At 41.0% G+C, this 21608-nt stretch overlaps 1 protein-coding gene across 11 annotated transcripts in view; it reads right to left on the bottom strand.

Annotated features, from left to right (window-relative positions):
- Pum2 (pumilio RNA binding family member 2) overlaps positions 1-20904 on the bottom strand; it is an 82582-nt gene extending 61678 nt beyond the window's left edge. For 3 of the 11 annotated variants that reach the window (XM_028867593.2, XM_028867596.2, XM_028867597.2), the window contains exons 1-2: positions 20372-20523; positions 2875-2943 (exon numbers count right to left, since the gene is read on the bottom strand). In XM_028867593.2, the coding sequence (XP_028723426.1) occupies positions 2875-2925 (51 nt within the window). In that variant the 5' untranslated portion in view covers positions 2926-2943; positions 20372-20523. Of the gene's footprint in view, positions 1-625; positions 701-1797; positions 1923-2874; positions 2944-16833; positions 17257-19917; positions 20016-20371; positions 20524-20835 lie in introns of those variants that run through there. The other 8 variants (XM_028867599.2, XM_028867600.2, XM_037198138.1 and 5 more) reach the window with 6 other exon arrangements.
- Positions 20905-21608: the final 704 nt, after the last annotated feature.

Below are 21608 nucleotides of genomic sequence, written 5' to 3'. Positions count from 1 at the left end.
CAAATAAAACTTATTAGCTCAGTAATCTTAAGTTAAATTTTCGTTTCCTCAAAAAATTTTGGGCAAGGTCCCTTTATTCTGTTATTTGAAAATTAGTTAGTAGGCATGTGCCTCTCAGTGTACTTAATTAAAATACTACATCTCTAGACACACTAATAAAGTCAAATACCCCTTCCTACGGCCCGTATTTGTTGTAAGCCACATGTAAGCCATACAATGGAAATCAGTAGGTCTTTTGACAAAAGCATGGTACTGAGAGGGAAAAGAGTGAGTTTATGAATAAATACAGATTTGTTTCTATCTTTGGGTGAACCACCTCCTTTGGGTGAATGACCTCCTGATGATAGCTCAATAAACCCAACAAGAAATATATATATAAAAAAATGTACATTTAAAATGAATCCTAGAAGTAAACACAATTCTCCATACGTTAGAGATTTATAACAGTTCAGACCCAATTAGCAAAACTTTACCTTTAAAAGGAAAGAACAGGGGGATATATATATATATTTTTAACAATATAAAAACAACGTGACAGCAACTTTAGAAAATTCAAGAGCCAGAGAATACAGGCTGCTTTACTTTATTCCAATGAATGAATTCTGGAATAAAACAAACACCTCACCTGTCAGTAAAGGAGGAGAAGGACTGGTGAGAGAGAGACAGGCAAAGAAGGAAATCCCAGAAGGTTCCCTGCTGCCTGTGAGATGAGGAAAGATAGAAAGGCTTGTGGGAGAGAACCCAGAGACAGAAATTTGAGTAGGTTTCTTAGCTATCTCTTAGAGGTAACAATATTAACTGGTAAACTATTTAAAAAAAAAAAAAAAAAAAAAAGGCAAAACCTGCTTATCTAAAACTGTATTTTTACTGGGTGAAGATCACTGACAAAACTGGCTGCAGCCATCCACCAGACAGCAGGAAACTAAGGCCCTCCAGCACTCTGGTGTGCACATCTAATGTGTCTACTAATAAAGAATGGATTTCAGCTTATTTTATTTAACCATTCAACGCAACTAATCTATTAAAACCTTGTCTATCCATATACAACTAATTCAACCACTGCTTCTGACCATAATTTTTAACCATGGTATATTTAACTTTATCAAATGTTATTTTCAAATAGAAGAGTCAATTTGTACATAAATCTCTAATACACATGCAAGAACTGAACCTAGAATTAATGTAGTGTTCTCACTCACTTTTACAAAAATCAAGTTCAAGTCTGTCACAGACAGAAGACAGAAACACTTCAGGAATGCATTATTTTATTTATATATTGGTTTTTCGAGACAGGGTTTCCACTGTGTAACAGTCTTGCCTGTCCTGAAACTCACTCTGAGGACCAGGCTGCCCTTGACTCCCAAGTGCTGGGATTAAAGGTGTGCACTACCACCACTGCCAGGCTATTCTAAATATTTTAAGATAGGGTCTTCCTACAGTAACCTAAACTTGCCTTGAGCTCAAGACTTGACTGCCTTGGCCCACAATTGCTAGAATGACAGGCATGTTCTACAGTGCTCCCAGACCTGCTGCTAAGATATGCTATTCTACTTTCTAAACACCAAAGAAAACAAGAGGCAGGTAAAAAACAAAAAAGCCCTTTCAACTGTCTGTTTAGTCTACTCGAGTGTAAATAATGCCTCAACAGCCATTATGCTACAAGATATAGGCTTTCTTTTAAGAGCAAAAAAGTATTCCCTCTCTCAAGTTTTTCTTAGGGCCCCAATTAGATTTTACCTTATGTACTGAACTAACAAATTTATTTTGGCAATACTTAGCTTAAGCACCTTAACTCACCCTTAAATCAGTCCTCTGAAAATGACAAACTCTTTGGAAAACGCTGTTCTGAAGAAAGGGAGGGTTAGCTAGCTGCAGGGTGCCCTCTTGTGGCCCAAAGGAGTGACTGGACTCTCTTTCTGCATCTGAAGAGCACAGCATTGGATGGAGTGAGTCTCATGAAGGTCTCTAATCTACTAAAGTAAAATAATCTCCAGGAGCAAGCAATTAATTACACATCTTAGGTCTGTTTACTGTTATTTTCTATTATCAAAGTCCACACTTGAGTGTGTAATATAGACCACAACAAAGCTATGTCCACAAGAGTTGTTTTTATCATCAAAGTTTTCTAAAGTTCAATAGGAATATGGAAAACTAAGTATTTTAGATGCCTTAAAATATGTAATGGTATGGTTAACTAGGTGACCCAAAGAAAACCACAGATTCATAGAAAAGATAACACCCATTCAAAATTGTAGAGTACCTAATATGCTAAGCATTCAAAGCTAGCAATTTATAGGAGACAAATACAAAACAAACTGTAATCAGTAACACAATGAAAATATTTATAAAGAACTAAATGAGAAGTCAGATGAGGAAGTAATTAATTCTACTGCAGACAGCAATGGGATACTAGATATTGTGTTTTCAGTCGAGTCTTGCACAGGATTACAAGTTTATTAAGCAAACATCTTGGGTGAACAAGAGAGATTGGGGGAAGAATAGTAACAATCAAGCATAGCTAAAGCAAACAGCATACACATATAAAATGGCAGAGTAGGATGTATTCTTTTGAACAGAGAGAATTCTAATTATACGGTTCATTACCCAAATATTAAGACATCATTTAACCAAGCCAATCAAAATCACCTCAACACAAATAAGCACACTAATAATTACTTACTGGATTTACAAAATAAGCAACCAAAAAAAATAATAATCACATCTACACAAGTACATAATTTCAACGGTTTAAAAAAAAAAACTATGTCTGAAAACTGTAACTACTATTTCCAACATTTATGGTTTAAAAAATCAACTTAAATGATTCAAGATTAAAGTCAAAGATATAAGTTTTTAATATTGATGAATTCTTACCTCTCCCATTCCCCGAGATTCTAATGCAAGAGCTTGAAAATCATGATTCATTTCATCCACAGATCAAACCTGGTAAATAACAAAAACTGAAAGTTAGCAGGAATTTAACAAAGCATTAATTAATTATATTATATTGTATGTATGTATTTTAACTAACACTACTGCATTCCAAAACACACAAGAACAGATGTTTCTATGAAAATAGGTTTTCCCAAATAAATTACATGACATCAAACTACACTAAAATGGATGAGTGTTTAAAATAATTCTGTGTACCAACAGACCACTACACGTTCTTGTGCAACAATAGAAAACAAGGTTAAAAAAAAAAAACAAAAAACAAGGTGAGTTCAAGCATTAAAGCATTTCTCTTTTTAGTGTTATAATTATTACTGTACAATAGTTTTGTATTACTTAAGATTGTTAGGGTTTTTGAAAAATTCTCACCATTTATTTGTAAATCTCATCCAATGTAAAATTTTTTCACTGTAAATATTTAGCAAAATAATTAAATGGTGATTCACTTTTCAAGTGAAAAAGTGAAAACATTTCATCTACAGTGAATTAACTACAGTATTTGTTGTGGTTTCCTCGAGAAAGCACTTCTCAGCCCTTCCATTTTTTTTTTCTTTTAAAGATTTATTTATTATGTATATACAGAAGAGGGTGCCAGATCTCATTACAGATGGTTGTGAGCCACCATGTGGTTGCTGGGAATTGAACTCAGGACCTCTGGAAGAGCAGTCAGTGCTCTTAACCTCTGAGCCATCTCTCCAGCCCAGCCCTTCCATTCTTAAGGGCTAATCATTCTCTCATGTGACAATGTGTTCTTATTGGTCCCCTGCCTCCTCCAACTAGAAACTAAAGAAGAAAAAACAAAGCATGCAAAGCTTCTCCAAACTTACAGCTTTGAAATTCAATTGGAAAATCCTATTATCCACCCCATCCACACACACACACACCCCATTCTCTTCCTCCAAAACTTCTAGGGTTTGACACACTGAAAGTAAGCACTAACTACACTCCTTCATGAAATGCTGCTGTCTTACCCTGTGCCTATGATAATTAGGTTTGCTTTCCTAGGTTACTACTTCATGGATTCCCATCCCCCCTCCATCTCTTAAATCTTAGCATTCCTGTTGTTCTGTAGAAGGCATCCTTTTCCAAGTCCTGTACTGTGAACAATCATCATGCTTTGAAAGCTATCTAGATTAGGTGGATACCACACCCACCAAATTTGTATTTATAAACTAAACCTCTGATCTCCAAAGCTCCCAGTTATCTCCTTCTCTGTATGTCCTTAAATGGACCACAGAAAGTTTTCATTTTGTTCTCCTTTACTTCTTTTCTTACACCCATTTTCATCATTTACCAAGTCCAGTTAAAGCAAGCTTACCTGCTTCTCAATGTTTGTCAGCTCTCTAGTTGAGAATATCACCTTTTATCTAAAACCCTGCAATCTTACCTCTTTCCATTCTGCAATCTAATCTCCAAATAATCTTTCTGAAACTACTCTGATCATGTGACTCCTGTATTTTCATCCCTAAAGATAAAGCTCAAACTCGTTCATGTGGCTTACAAAGAGGTATCTTAGCTGGTGAAGAAGCCTGCCACCAAGCCTGGACCTACAGGATGGAAGGAAAGGACTCCCTCGGGTTGTCCTCTGATCTCCACTAAATAGTTGTGAGGAGTTGATGAAGTCCCGAGTCAATGTGTATTGCTGGCACTGGCACAGCAATGTCATGGACTCCCAATTCCTCAGAACCATGATAATGGCTAGCTAAGCTTCTTCTGGTCCAAGTTTCAGTGTTTACGAACATTGACCAGTATGTACACAAACTAGCCACAGCTTCCTCCTCTCACATGACTGCTTCCCTACAGAGACCTCCTATGAGGCTAGCTAACCCTTCCTCCTTGTGCTGTACATAATAAAAAGGCTAACTTTCCAGGGTTCTAGTAGATGCCCTCCGTTAGAACCAACAGAGGTGGGCTGCATGTGTGGTTTCTTTATTCCCACATTGCCCCAGTCAGGTTTCCAAAACCAACCAGCAAATATTATATAAACAAAACAAACTGTAGTTCAGATATCAGGTAGTTGTAGAACTCTGGACAAACTGACGTTTCTTCTCTATATTCTGATATGAAGAGCTGCTACAAAGATTTGCTGTGGATACTAAATCAGACAGTAGTGGTTGGTAGGCAAGCATTCAAGTCAGTTAGTAAAAGAGATTCAGGGGCTGAGAAGATGGCCCAGCAGTTCAAGTTAGAGGACCAGAGAAATGAATGTTCCCAGCGCCTGTATCAGGATCTAATATCCTCTTCTGCCTCCGGATAGCCCACTACATGAAATGCTCCAGCACACACAAAATAGACAAATTACGAAAATGGAATAACAACATATGGATCTAGAGAGCAAATAAGCTTTTTGACTCGGTAGAAACACTATAATCATAAAGAGTTCTTACTAAGTGAGTATTTCATTCATCTCATTAATTCAATAAGCTTTTTCTATGATTACTTAAAAAAATTACAGAGAAAAAGAAATAAACTCAAACATAACCCTACTTGTCAGTTTAGTGGATCTCATATTTCCTAGTAAGGAAGAAGTTAACTTCAATCAGACCCAAACCTTTTTACTATTAATATTAACTCCAGACTTTAAAAAAAAACAAAAAAAAAAACAAAAACAAAAAAAAAAAACTGAGAGCCTACACTCAAAAGAAAGATCCAGAGTAGAGTTTTATTGTTTTTCCTCCCAATAGTTTCTTTTGCTAGCAAGTTTTGTCCAAAGATAAGCAAGATGGGCTTTGAAACTCCTACATCAAACCCCACTCTCATAAGCCCTAAAGAACTAAATAACAGTTTGGAGCAACCAGAGCTGCTGTAAAACAGGAGGATCACAGAAAGAACACAAACTCTGCATTTAAATTAAAATACATATGTAGATGACTCTGAAGTAGAAACAATTCCAAGAGGGCTAATTAAGAATATAAGAATTAAGCAAATTTCTGCCACTGACCACAAAAATCATAGGAATTTAGACTGAGTTACATCAAAATAAAACCCAACATTTTCCACAACAGAATCTAATTCTCAACAATTCAAGCATAAAGTCTGAAATCCATACTATTAGACCCATGAAGAAACTAGAAAATGAAAAAGAAAAATCAACAATTAAAGACAAGTGCTGAAATCAGGCCGTGCCCTGACCTACTGTATTGTTTTTAAAAAGTCAATTTTTGAGCTGGGCGATTTGTGGCGCATGCCTTTAGTCCCAACACTCAGGAGGCAGAGCCAGGCAGATCTCTTTGAGTTTGAGGTCAGCCTGGTCTACAGAGTGAGTTCCATGACAGGCTCCAAAGCTACATAGCAAAACCCTGTCTCGAAACAAACAAACAAAAATCAGTTTTCACACTGTGCCTGGCCTAAGAGACTCTATATCACAAACAGCTTTTGGTTTGTAGAGACAGGGTTTGACTGTATAGCCCTGACTGGCCTGAAAATCAGAGATCTGGCTCCCAAGTGCTGAGAGACCATGCCCAGCTCCACCACAATCAGCTTTCGACTCCATTTTGAGGCACTGTGTGCCTAGGTAGACACATAAAAGGTACCATCTGTCCAAACACCACCCGCATGGCAAACTAATAAATGACTCAGTCCAGGAGTAGAGAGAGTAACACCCTATACATTTACCTGGGTAATTCCAACTGTAAGAGCACATGGGCTCATTAAAACCACATCAAGAAAGGCAAAGCCAAAAATTTAAAATTTATCTGATAATCAGACCAAGACAAGAGTCTGTCTAACTGCCTCACCTGGACACAATAAAGAAACAAACACCTAGCACTGTGATCGTAATCTCCCAAAGGTGCGTGTGTGTGTGTGTGTGTGTGTGTGTGTGTGTGTGTGTGTGTGTGTGTGTGTGTGAGAGAGAGAGAGAGAGAGAGAGAGAGAGAGAGAGAGAGAGAGAGAGAGAGAGAGAGAGAGAGAGCGCAACAGGCAGATAACGCTTCAGCTTGGTTCTGCCCCTCTGTTGACAAGGTCTGCCATCTGACTACCGGTCTGGACCTGCCACTCACTCACCTGTCTATTCATTTATCTAGACCCAATCCTGCCCTTAGCTTTGTTTACCCTACTCCTGCAGCTCACTCTGACTTTGCAGCCTGACTGCAACTAGCAGATAGCAGTTTCTCCAACTGTGGTTATTTAACTTATCAACAGACTCTGGCAATCCTATCATGTTTAGCCTCTCAGGAATCTTTTCCTCGAAACTCTTTGCCTCTTTAACCTTTGCAGCTATTCTGTAACCTACATATATACGTAAGTATAGATTTATAGACAATTAATGCTAATAAATAAGATTGTAATAAAAGAATGTGTTCACCTTAGCCAGAGCTATCAAGGAAAGCAGGAATATCTGGCAAACTGTTGCCATTAAAAGCCCTCATGCTCTGTGAATTTACTGTTAAATAATGCCTGACACTGTGGAAAGACACAAACATGCTTTTCTCTGTTTCTGACATAACATGTTCATAACAATCAACATCAAGATAACTCATGACAGAATTAGAAGATAACTGTGCAAGATGAAGAAAAAACATGCTATAAGTGAATCTGATGATTAGTATTGTCAACTTGACAGACTCTAGAATGTACCTCTGGGAATACATATGGGGGGTTATCTTGATTGCATTAATTCAAGTGTGACTGACTTTGATCCTGAACTTCAGAAAATGGAGGAAGGGAGCTAAGCACTAGAATCCCTTTATCTGCTTCCTGATTGTGGGCATCAGGAGAACAGCTGCTTTGACTCCTCTAGTACTATGGTGGACTGTACTTTACACTTCGAGTTAAATTATAAATCCTTTCTCAAGTCTGGCATAGTGTCACAAGCCTTTGATCCTAGCACTTGGCAGGCAGATCTTTCTGAGTTCAAGGCCAGCCTGGTCTACACAGTAAGTTCCAGGACAGCCAGGGCTACACAGAGAAACCCTGTCTTGGGGGGATTGGAGAGGGGGAACCTTTCTCCTTGAAGTTGCTTTTTTATCAAAGGACTGAAAAAGAAACAAAGATAATAAAACTAATACAAAATTTCAACAGTTAAGACAAACTAGAAAAACAACCAAATGGAAATACTAGAATTGAAAAATAACTCTTTCAGCCGGGCGGTGGTGGCGCACGCCTTTAATCCCAGCACTCGGGAGGCAGAGCCAGGTGGATCTCTGTGAGTTCGAGGCCAGCCTGGGCTACCAAGTGAGTTCCAGGAAAGGCATAAAGCTACACAGAGAAACCCTGTCTCGAAAAACCAAAAAAAAAAAAAAAAAAAAAAGAAAAAAAAAAAAAGAAAAAGAAAAATAACTCTTTCAATGTCAATTACTAACAGACTATGTAACAGAAGGGTCAGTAAAACTTAAAAATAGATAAAAGGTTTTCTAATCTAAGGACAGAGAGGAGGGGAAAAGTAGAAAGAAAAATAAAGGTCACAAAAGGTGGCCAATGCCTATAATCCCAACACCTGAGAAGCTGAAGCAGGAGGGCTTCAAGGACAAGGACCAGCAAGGATTACATGATGGGTCCCAGACTAACATGGATACATAGTGAGACCTTATTCTTTTTTCATGTATGAGTGCCCTGTCTTCATGCACACCACAAGAGGGAATCAGATCCCACTACAAATGCTTGAGCCACCATGTGTGGTTGATGGGAATTGAACTCCAGACCTCTAAGAGCAGTCAAGTGATCTAACTGCTAAGCCATCATCTCTCCAGCTGGGCTTGTCAGAGGGTATATGCCTCTAATACCAGCACTTAAGCAGAAGCATCAGAAATTCAAGGTCATCATTCTTGGCTACACAACCAGTTCAAGGGCTGGCTGGGCTATCTAAGGCACTTTGTCTTAACTCACCACCAAAAACAATGGCCAGGAAAATGATTCAGAGGGTAAAGGTATCTTGTTGCCAAGGCTCCCCAGAACCTAAATGGTAAAAGGATAAATGACTCCCAAATTGTCTGACTTCCACAGGTGTGTAAACATGTGTACCTGCCCCCCCTCAAATTTTTGTAAGCTTCTTTAAAGGTAAAACATAAAATAAAAATGCAGGAAGACTGTGATAACCCTGCACTACACATTGTGACAGAGATTCCACCAGGACCTACCCTACCTAATATTTGCTGGGTGACTCAGTTGTGAACATCAGATAGTTTCCTAGTCTAAATGACTACAAACTCTGAATCTATGCAGTGTGCAACAGGAGTGAACCAGTGTAACACTGCCTAAGTATTACTGCATCTAAATATACTGAAATACAGTAATGTAAGTGTGCTGCATCTGCTTGTGGGAGTACAAGAATGCTGGATGAACAAAGAGTAAATAAATGTGGAGACCTAGGACATTACTTACATTTTACTGACCCAGAAACCACAAATCTCCTTCAAAAATGATATTAGCACCAATCATCTAATCAAATGTTTTTATTCCGGTCCACCACTGCCACTGAATAAAAACCTATCAAATGTTTCTACATAAAAATGTTTTAGCTCCTTGAAGATTAAATCTCAGAGCCCAAACCCTCAAGAAGGCAAAATAAAACATACATTTCCATAAATGCAAATAAGGCTTCCCATTAAACTCCCTTAAAAAAAAAACCCAAGAATTATATTTGTCATTACAGTCTTTCACATTATAAGGCATTCATTCTTTTAATTGTTTTGAGAAACAAAATAGTGCTTATGAAACTGATTTATTTTGGAAAAAAATACTACAAAGATCAACATACCTCAATCAATGCTAGCTTCCAATGTGATAGATAACCTGTGAAGTTAGGTAATTTAGATGGCAATGAAAATGACCTGCTTTAGACAACTATTATCATATCACAAAAAAGTGGTTGAAATAAAAGGTACAAGTGGAAAAGATATGTTATTCCACCAAGGGGGGAAAAAAGCAGTATTTCTAAGCTTATGTTATTTTCTCATGTAACATCTCAGCACCAGGCTGGCATAATGGCTCAGAAAAGCAACCTACTACCAAGCCTGATAACCTGAGTTGAAGATCCTCAGGACGCACATGGTGGAAGGAGGGCACCAATTCCTATAAGTTGTACCCTAACCTCCACAGACTCTCTATGGCAGGTATGCATGCACACCAAAACAAATGTTTAAAAATAAATTAAAACTTCATCACCCCAAAAGCAGAACAAGACATATGACTCATAGTATAATTAATGTAGTATGAAACAGTGCCACCCCTTATAAAGGATCATTCCTAAAAGAAAACAGCCCCAAACCTAAACTTTAAGAAAGTAACTAACAAATTCAGAATATAAGAGTGAGGGAGAAATTGATTTCACTAATACATCCACAAAACAAAAATTATAAAGTGGGAGGTGAGAAATCAACTATTATGTAGACCTAAGGCTTTAATATCACAAGAACTTAGCAAAGGGAACACTCCTCCACTGTTAGTGGGAGTGCAAACTTGTACAACCACTGTGTTGTTGTAGAATATTATTTTAAGATGTGTTACATTCATTTATGCTGTGGAACATTTGTGGAACTCTGTGAAGCTGTTACTTTGCCTGTCCAAAACACCCAATGGTCTAATAAAGAGGTGAACAGCCAATAGCTAGGTAGGAGAGAGACAGGTTGGGGCTGGCAGGCAGAGAGGATAAATGGAAGGAGAAAAAGAGCAGAAGAAAGAGCAAGAGAACAAGGAGAGGAGGACACCAGGGGCCAGCCATCCAGCCATAGAGTTAAGAGTGAAAGTAAGATATACAGAAGTAAGAGAAGAGTAAAAGCCCAGGAGCAAAAGTTAGACACACAAGAAAAGCTAGCTAGTAACAAGTCAAGCCAATCAAATACAAAATGCTTTCTTTGAGAAAACAAATTTTGTTAGGTGTGACACTGGTAAAAAAAAAAAAAAAGTTCTAAAAGCAGAACAATCTTTTTTCTTAAACAGAATACTTATAAGATGGAGCTTGTGGCTGGGCGGTGGTGGCGCACGCCTTTAATCCCAGCGCTCAGGAGGCAGAGGCAGGCGGATCTCTGTGAGTTCGAGGCCAGCCTGGTCTACAGAGTGAGTTCCAAGGAAGGTGCCAAAGCTACACAGAGAAACCCTGTCTCGAAAAACCAAACCAACCAAATAAATAAATAATGCAGCTTGTAAAGATGACTTCTCAAAGTTAAGTCCATTTAATAATTTAATAATAATTTCCTCAATCAGTATGAAGTTTTGAGAACATTAGAAATGTGGACCCAAATGGAGAGGTACGTAACTCTCCATTCTGCTCTGCTCAGCTTCCTAAGTTGCCAGTTCAATGGCATTCCTCTACCATGAAGTTGCTGCCTCTCCACAGGCCCGCAACAAAGAAACAACCCATCATGTAATTTTAAAACACCTCTGAAAGTACATAAATCTGTGGTGGTAATCTAATTGTACTGAAATATTATTTTGATTGTATGTTAATAAATAAAGTTGTCCGGGGGTCAGAGCTATTAGAGCCATAGCAAGAGTGTGGCGGTGGTGGCACACACCTTTAATCCCATAAGATCTCTGTGTGTTCAGGGATATAGCCAGCATTGGAGACATATGCCTTTAAGACCTAGGGGGCTGTACATTCAGACAGTGACGAGGCAGTCATGTGTTTGGGTTTACAACCAATGAGAAGGCAGAACAACATACTATAAAAAAACGAACCGACAGGAAGGAGGTCTCTTTCGCGAAGCTGGGACAGCAGGAGGAAGGGTGAGATTTTAGCTCTGAACTCTGACCTCTCGGCTTTCTCTTTTACATTGTTTCTGTGTTTCTTATTTAATAAGACGGTTGGTTACATCAACATAAATCTTTCCATTAATTTGGCACAGCTATGGAATGCTAACAAAGTTGGTAACTATCTGACTCTTCTGACTCTTTTAAAAAGATCTTTGTCCTTATCTTTCTTTAGCTTACACTGTAAAAGTCACCTGGAGATCGGTCCTCTGTCAGATGTGGGGTTGGTGAAGGTCTTTTCCCATTCAGTAAGCTGCAGTTTTGTCTTAATGACCATGTCTTTTGCCCTGCAAAAGGTCCCATTTATTAATTGTTGTGCTCAGTCAGTGTCTGTGCTGCTGGTGTTATAGTGATCTCCTGTGCTAATGCATTTAAGAGTACTTCCTACTTTCTCTTCTACTAAGTTTAGTGTAACTGGATTTATGTTGAGGTCTTTGATCCACCTGGACTTGAGTTTTGTGCATAGTGACAGATATGGATCTATTTATAATCTTTTACATATTGACATCCAGTTACGCCAGCACCATTTGCTGAAGATACTTTATTTTTTCCATTGTATAGTTTTGGCTTCTTTGTAAAAAATCAGGTGTTCATATGTGCCCGGATTAATGTCAAAGTATATAAAGAACTCAAGAAACTAGACATCAGAATACTGAACAATCCAATTAAAAAATGGGCTGAAGAGCTAAACAGAGAATTCTCAAAAGAAGAATCACAAATGGCTGAAAGACATTTAAAGAAATGCTCAACATCCTTAATCATCAGAGAAATGCAAATCAAAACGACTCTGAGATACCACCTTACACCTGTCAGAATGGCTATGATCAAAACCACTAAAGACAGTCAATGTTGGAGAGGATACGGAGCAAAGGGAACACTCCTCCACTGTTGGTGGGAGTGCAAACTTGTACAACCACTGTGGAAATCAGTATGGCAGTTTCTCAGAAAATTGGGAATCGATCTACCTCAAGACCCAGCCATACCACTCTTGGGCATATACCCAAGGAATGCTCAATCATACCACAAAGAAACATGCTCAACTATGTTCATAGCAGAACTATTTGTAATAGCCAGAACCTGGAAACAACCTAGATGCCCATCAACTGAAGAACAGATTAAGAAAATGTGGTACATATACACAATGGAGTACTACTCAGCAGAGAAAAACAATGACATCATGAAATTAAATTTGCAGGCAAATGGATGGAACTAGAAAATACCATCCTGAGTGAGGTAACCCAAACCCAGAAGGACAAACATGGTATATACTCACTTATAAGTATATATAAAGCAAAGGACAGCCGGGCGGTGGTGGCGCACGCCTCTAATCCCAGCACTCGGGAGGCAGCTACCAAGTAAGTTCCAGGAAAGGTGCAAAGCTACACAGAGAAACCCTGTCTCTAAATAAATAAATAAATAAATAAATAAATAAATAAATAAATAAATAAATAAATAAATAAATAAATAAATAAATAAATAAATAAATAAATAAATAAAGCAAGCAAAGGACAATCAGACTGCAACTCACAGAACCAGGGAGGCTGCCTAGCAAGGGGGGACCCTAGGAGGACTGTGGCTTATAAGTTTTGGGTTTACTCAATTACTGACTGGGCAAGCCTCAATGAAACATTTCAGTATTAGGATAAGAATTTACATTGTATTAAGCTGATAATATAAAAAGAAAAAAAAAGTCACCTGGACAGCATCTTATCTACCAGTTCTCTCCCTTTATGTGCAAATCCTTCAAGAGGGAAGGAATCAAACGGCCTAGGTTTCCAATTAAAATTGTTTTAGTCCCAAACATAGCCGGGCAGCAATGCCACATGCCTTTAATCACAGTCGTTGGGAGGCAGAGGCAGGTAGATCTCTGAGTTCAAGGCCAGCCGGGTCTACAGAGCAAGTTCCAAAACAGCAAGGGATAAAGAGAAACTCTGCCTCAAAACAAAACAAACAACAAAAAGAAACACAAATCAAAAGACCCAGAATACATGAATCCACAAAACTGAAACACATGCGCTTCCTAGAGTATTAATTGCCTACCTCAATGAGCCATTTTGCTTAAAAATCAATATAAAAATCCTCAGACCTAAGCTTCTCTTCTGGGAATTTGCCTCACAGAAGCATTAATAGAACAAAAATATTTACCTAGTGCTTAACCGAACAACCCAAACTCAACAGGAAAAAAAAGGTTTAACAGTAACAAAAGGCCACTAACTTTTAAAAAAACATTAAAATTAAAGTTATATGTACTAATACAACATCCATTATATCAAGAAAAACACCAAATATGCAGTTTAAAAGATTTTTCTTTCAAAATTTTCATTGTGTATCTTTGGGGGGATGGGACAAAACAGGGTTTCATGAAACCCAGGATGGTTTCAAATTCACTAGTAGGCAATGACCCTCAACTCCTGATCTTCCTGCCTCCCCTTTCAAAGTGCTGGGCTTACAGGCATATGTCACACCACCAGGTTCAAAAAGATTATTTACTTACTCTCTTCTTTGAAATAAGTTCCCTGGTTTAATATGTTTAAGATATATTGTTCTCCGACACTCAGTAACTTTTCTAAGCTCTGAGCACATGCTTAATCTCAGTCAATGTGGTTCACCCATTGAAAGCTGAGAATCCTATAGACTTTAACCCAATACCACCACACCCTTTTCTGTCTATGTACTGTGTTGTGTAGGGGCTGTATGTACTTGTTAGTAGGCCAGAGGCAGATATTAGATATCTTGGCATTCCAGCTTTATGTACTGAGACAAGGCAAGAGCTGAACTTGAAGTTCATCAATGAATTTCAGTAATCAGCTTGTTTCCACCCATCTCCAGAACTGGACCATGCCTGGCTTTTTATGTGGGCTGTCCAGTAATACAAAGTCTTCATGCCTATATACGAAGCACTTGACTAAGCCAGCTCTCTATCTCCTATCATAACGTTTTATGTAAATGTTAACACAGAAACCCCAATAATATATCTAGTCAAGACAACTTAAAAGAAAAATGAATGTTTTTATATGTATACTAACTTTTCCATATAGGCTAAATAAAATATTGATTTAACATTATAATGGTTTGTAACTTTGTAACGACTTTGTAACAGTGAAAAGCTCTAAATATTATGGTTCATGAAATAGTATAAAATATATGGTTTGAACAAATCTTTGAATTGGATAAAAGGAGTCTTTTAGGCAATGATAAATTGTAGTTTTAATCCTAGCCTTCTGGAGGCAGAGATCCATGCAGATCTGTTCAAGGCCACACTGGAAGCAGGCAGGCATATAAGGCCTGAGGACAAGGAGCTAGAGACCTTTTAAGCTTTTAGCAGCAAATGAGCTGAGATCCACTCGGATGAGGACTCGAGAGGCTTCTAGTTTGAGGAAACAGGATCGGCTGAGAAGTTGGCAAGGTGAGGTTAGCTGTGGCTTGTTCTATCTCTGACCTCTCAGCTATCACCCCACTATCTGGCCCTGAGCTTTTATTAATAAGACCATTTAAAATTCATGTTAATACTCCTTTTTTGCTGGTGTAAAAGACACAGAATTTAAAATTAAAGAACTTAGTCTCCATTCTTTGAAAATCAATTACAATTGTGCTTCAATCAAAAGGTCCAAACCAGGCATAACGGTTGACCTGTAATCCCACACTTACTAGACAGAGGCATGATTTTAAATTCAAAGTCATACTCTCTGGAGGATCCAGACCAACCTAGGCTAAAGTCCTACCCTTACTTTCTACTCGACTCCACCCCATCCACCCCCCAAATACAAGTAGAGAATATCTGTAGGAAAAACCTAGACCACTGTCTAACTTCAAGATTCAGATTTTACTAAAGAAATGTATTCTATTTAATCACAAAAGTACAGATAAAAGTCGGTGGTGGTGGTGGTGGTGGTGGTGGTGGTGGTGGTGCTGCTGCTGCTGCTGCTGCTGCTGCTGCTGCTGCACACCTTTAATCCCAGCACTCAGAGGCAGGTAGATCTCTGAGATAGAGGCCAGCCTGGTCTACAAAGTAAGTTCCATGATAGCCAAGGCTGTCTGGAAACCCTGTCTCAAACAATACAACAACAAAAAGTACAGATAAAATAGTATGGAGAAGTTCAAGTAGCTCCTACCTGTATCTAATTTTTTTTTTTTTTTTTTTTTTGGAGACAGGGAGGGTTTCTCTGTGTAGCCCTGGCTGTCCTGGAACTTGCCCTGTAGACCAGGTTGGTCTTGTACCCTGAGGTAACGCCTGCCTCTGCCTCCCTAGTGCTAGGATTAAAGGCACTCGCCATCACTACCTGGTGCATTTAATTTTTTGTTTGTTTGTTTTTTGTTTTTCAAGACAGGGTTTCTCTGTGTAGCTTGGTGCCTTTGCTGGAACTCAGGAAAGTCTATTGTTTCTCTACTTACAACTTTGCCTGTTTACAGGGCTATACATAGATTCATTCTGCCTCTCTATTTCACTTAGCTGTTTTATCTGAATAAAACCAACTGTACCTTAGTTAAGACTCACTTATCCCTAGTAAGTCTTTCGGAAATGGTGCCAAAGGAATAACAAGATGTCAGTAAAGCACTTAAGAGTAAGGACCTGAGTTCAGATCCCCAATGGTGCTATGGTGAGTGGGAGATGGAAACAAGAGAAACCCCTAAAACTCCAGCAAGCCTGTTGTATGCAATGGCAAACAAGAGACCCCAATTGCAACAAGGTGGAAGGACTCATACCCAATGTTATCCTCTGATCTCCACACATGTACTGTGGCACATTCATTTCTGTGCTCAAACACTCGAACATACACACAAAGAAAAGAACTTCCTACTCTTGACAAGTCAACTCCTACAACAGAAATTAGGCTTTTCTTAAGGACTAGAAATACAGAAATAATACTCTCCTACTTTCCCAATCCCACCACATTATATATTTGTTGGCAGTCAGTTAAAGATTTTATTCCAAGGATATCCAAACTTGACACTATGACACAACATTGTTATCTATGAAATTCATACTTGAGAACAACACCAAGTATTTCATTTTATGTTCATCTGCATCCACAGCTATTCTTGATGGCATGCAGCGATGGGCCAAGAGTTGGACATGTCTGATAGGCAGTGCTGAGTAGATGGTCTTGTAGTGTTATCAGAACCTAGCCAAGTACACTAAATCCTTTCCAGGAAACAGATGTGGGGGGATCATTGTAGAGCCCAAGCACATACTTTGCCAGAAAGTAGGTGATAATGATCTTGTTTCTTCCTGTCCCGCTTGCAGTTAATTAAAACATACTGACACCTTTTTGCATTTGAAATTACTTGACTTTTCTGTAGTTGGCAGCTAGTGTGACAGGCACATCAGGTGGACACATCTGGATGTTTCTCAGTACTCAAGTCTTTTATCCCTCCACAAAAGAATAGAAGAAAAGTGAAAATAAGTGACATGGATTGAGACTACAGTAGCTAAACTTGCAGAATGGGGCTAACTAAAAGCAATAACAACAAAACATCCTTCAGTCAACATTCTTGAAAATCCAATCACTTTCAATTTCTTAAGACACTTCAGCCTAAAAAAAGGAGTCAGGCAAGCATCCAAAAACAAACAAAAAAACTACTCATTTAAAAAGTCAATGAAGACAAGTGTCTAGAATTCTGTTAAAATTTAAAGTGACTCTATAAGGTGATACTTGTTAATTAGGCAAATCCTAAATTCTCATTTATAAATAAGTTCAATCTCTTGAATTATTGAAAGATGAATTACCTCATCTCTAAATATATACTATTTTCTGAAAAATTAAGAAAAAGCACCATGCATCTACCTATACAATTCTAGTGTCCCACGCACTAGAAAGGTTTGAAAATACGTCTAAGTTCACATTTCAACCACAAAGCAAAATAATTTTTGAAAAATTGACTTGTCAATATAAATAGCACTATCAGACCATTATAGTTTCAACATTTTTCTACAACACCAGAATTCAGAACCTACTGAACTAAGGCAAGTTAGACTGACAGTAATCCAACATTATTACTGATAAAGCTACACAGAAAGACGTAGTTAACCTAACACACAGGCAGCACTGGACAACTACTAGACAGTAGACAACCACTGTCCTCTGCTATAGAAAGAAGCTGTCTATCCTGGTTGGTCTCTGAGGTAGAACACATTCTCTGCAGGGGGCGGGCACTCAGGAAAAAGGAATGGGTTCAGCATTGTTTGTAATTCCCTCTTACAAATCACCTAATAGACAAACAAGGAGAAAAGACAGTTAAGTGTAAGCCAGACAGTTTTTATGCCTTCTTAAAAATATGAAATAAAATATCTATTTAATGTCACAAGTGAATTTACCCACCTGCAAGTGCAATCTTATTAACCTGTTAGTAAAATGGTCTCAAGCTGTGAATGATTGTCAAGTCAGACAAAGCATGTGAGATCTGAGTATTCAAATACTGTATTTCAGATAAATATAGGCTTTACAAATACGAAAAAATACAAGATATTTCCATTTTAGAAACCCAATGAAATTCTAAATTGGGAGCCATGAAGATGTTGCAGACAATACACGAACCAACTTCCATTTCAAATTACTATACTCAGCATACATAAAAAGGAAGCAGGCTATGTACCTGGGTGGTAGAGCACTCACCTTTGTATACACAAGGTCCTAAATTCCAACAACACTATTGTCTACACAAGTACATGAGCACACACAGAGGCAGTCTGGGTTGACGAGATTAGTTCTGGATGTCACACTTGGCCTAAATCGCTTAGTATTTCTGATAACCAACACTAAAAGATGAATAAGCAAGTATAAAAGGTTCAAAAGAAGGAAAATCCACATTTTTGTACTCTTATTAGAAGTTACTTTAAAGTAGAGGCCTGCTTCCAGCCTAACCAACCGAGTTCCATCCCTAGGATGCACAAGGTGGGAGGAGAGAACTGATAGCCACCATCTCTCCTCTGACCTCCATAGACACGCCACAAACACAAATACACCGGCAGAAAGCTCCGTAAAAACGTAATACAATTTTTAAGAAAAGTTACTTTAAAATCTTACTAAATACTGAACCACCTAAAGGAACTTTGGACTCAAGACAAAGAAATGTCATTAAAAAACCAACAGCTTAGATTGTCTGAAAATGCTGAAAGTGCTCCTGGCAAATCCACTTACGGTAAAGCAGATAGAGGGACACAAAATAAGAAAAAGAAAACAAAAACCCTGAATACTGGAACAAGTTTCTGAAAAACAAAGTTTTTGTAACTTTTTCCGTGCGGAAGAGCTATGCTCCAAAACACCAAGACAGCACTACAAAACTTAATTTCCCCGGAAATTAATTTTAAAGACATTCTTGCAAAAAATAAAAAGTCAACTATCTAACTGTTCACATGACATAACTCATTTATAAAAAGCAAAATATTAGACTAGCAAGAGGCTTATGATTAACCAATTAAAAATATCCACCTTTGTATTTTTAAACAGAATTTCTGGCCAGAATATCCTATATCATCCTCCAATTCACTCGGTCACATGATGAAGAGTCACGAATCAAAGCCATGAACAAGCTTTTAACATGCCAAGGTAACTCCTTAGAAGTGCTATCGTGACACACTGTATCCTTTCCAGGCATTAGATCCTGTTCAAGCACTAAAAGCACCCCCCTCCCCAAAAAACCCTCACAGAAAACCTCTGCCTCCAGATTTCTTAAAACACGAAGGAACTGTCAAGGCATTTTATCTTCTTGCACATAAAAATGTCCGAAATCCCTTCCCTTCTCCAAAAGTTCAAACGTGTTACAGGATAAAAGGCTGAGTGAAGAAAAGCAGGGTTTCTGTAGCTGTGTTCCTGGAAAGAAGCACTAACTTTACACGTGTTTGGGCACCAACTCTAGGCACAGCTTATTTCCTCCCCCAAATCGGACCGTATTCACAGGCCCAACTAGGGCTCAAATATTTCAAGTCGCCCATTCGGCCCTTGGGCTTGAAAGTTACACCTTCTTCCGAGCATCGAAAGACGTCCCTCTAACAAAACAACAACAACAACAAAAAAAAAAACACCACACCACGTTCCTCACTTAAGGCACCTGAACAGGTCCGAATCCCGAGTCCTTATTTTTCTTTCACATCCACATCCGTTTGCCAAGGTTTCCCTGGACGCTCGCAAGGCCTCGAGGAACACCCTCCGCCCCTACCCCGCTCCCCGACCCCCTCCACCCCTCCCCACCACCCCACCACCCAGACTGGTTTTCATAAAACCCCTCCTTGCCGCGGCACCCCGCTTCCAACTCGCACGTTTTCCCTCCCGGCCCCACCGTGCTGCTCCTTCCAGGCTGCGGGGAAGCCCGGGGCTGGCTTGAGGCTGAAAGGCGTCCGGCTTATTTTATCTTATTTCCCTTTGGTTCCCTACGGCCGGCGAGGGAAGCGGCTCTGGCCGGGGCCAGGCAGGCGCAGGGCGCGGGAAGGAAGCGGGAAAAGCGGCGGCGAGCTGCTCTCTCCCCCCCACCCCTTCCTCCCGCCCTCCATCCCCCGCCGGCGCACACCCCCTTCCGGCTCCCCTCCCCCGGCATTGTGCGAGCGGGGCCCAAGCCCGCAGTAGCCGCCGCCGCACCGCCCGCCGAGGCCCGGGGCCCGGAGCCCCGTTCCCCCCCACGCCCCGAGGCCTAGCTCCCGTGCAAGGCCGCCGCACACAAAGCCCGGAGCCCGGGCGGCCTCCCCGCGGCGGCGCCCACGGACGAGACGGAGCGAAGCAAACGGGCCGAGACTTACAAGGGGGCTGCTGCTGCTGCTGCGGCGGCGGCGGCCGCGCTGCCTCAGCCGGGGACACCGACCGTTGGGCACCGGCGGCGACGCTGCTCTCGTCGGTCGGTCGGTCGGCCGAGCGCCCGCCCGTCCGTCCGTCCGTCCGTCCGTCCTTTTCCCCCCCCCTCCGCCCTCCGGTGGCGGCGACGTCTTCTTTCTCCTCCTACCTCCCTCCCCCCCACCCCACCTCCTTCTTCTCCTCCCCCCCTCCGCCTCCTCCTCCGCCTCCTCCTCCTCCTCCGAACCACCGAAGTACCGAGGGTGAGGCACAGAGGCTCACAACAACATGGCTGCCGCCGCCGCCGCCTCCCCTCCCCTCCCTCCCCCGCCCACCGGCCGCGCGCAAAGCACTACGGGAGAAAGAGAGGACGGCGCGGGGGGGGGAGCGGGGGACGGAGGGGAGGGGGCGGGGCAGGGGGCGCAGCGCTCACCCCGACGCGGCGCCTGCTGCTCCGCGACGCGCGCGCAGCTTCTCTCCCGCGCGCCGGGCCGCTCGGCCGGCCGGGCTCCACCCCCCACCCCCACCCCCCACCCCGCGCGTGCGCACTGGCGCGGCGCTCTTCCTGCGCGCGCGCGGCCGCCGCCGCCGCCGCCGTCTTCGGGCGTTGCATTCCCCCGGCCTTGTGGGTTCAGGGGCTTGGCGGGGGCGCTTTGCGCTCGCCCGGTGGAGCTCTGCTCCCGGGGGGGCGGATGCACGCCTGGTCTGGTGCTTGCAAAAGCCAGCCCCCCCCCCCCCCCCCCCACACACACACACCCGACTTTTCTGTTTGAGGCTCGATGTATTCAGCCTCCTCTTCCTCCCGGAGATCTCATTGTTCTCCCCTCAGACTGCCTGGTGCGAGCAAGCCCTGCTGCCCACGCTCCCCCCCCCCAAACTTGGGGGGTCCGTCTCCCGCTTCGCTGCCGTCCACCGTTTAGCTCCCCTTTGTATCCAGATGTTGGTGATTTGGGAGTGAAAAACTGCACCCCCCGCAAATGTCTGTCTACTGTCTAGTCTCCTAGAGACTTCTCAGTTGGGCAAGTGTTGCCGACTCCCCAGCAAGTGATGAGACCCGGATACTGTGTAAGCACAAAGGAAACTAAGTTGCTCTAAGTAGCAGACTTAAATGTTTTCTTGTCACCAGGTGACAGGCTCCAGACCAGCCCTGGGGAGGCATGGCCTCCTTGAAATCTGCAGAGAATAGCAATGACTCCAAAGATTTGG

Source organism: Peromyscus leucopus, chromosome 22, assembly GCF_004664715.2.
Source record: "Peromyscus leucopus breed LL Stock chromosome 22, UCI_PerLeu_2.1, whole genome shotgun sequence".
NCBI classification, from domain to species: Eukaryota; Metazoa; Chordata; class Mammalia; order Rodentia; family Cricetidae; genus Peromyscus; species Peromyscus leucopus.
This window is presented reverse-complemented; position numbering and strand designations above follow the sequence as displayed.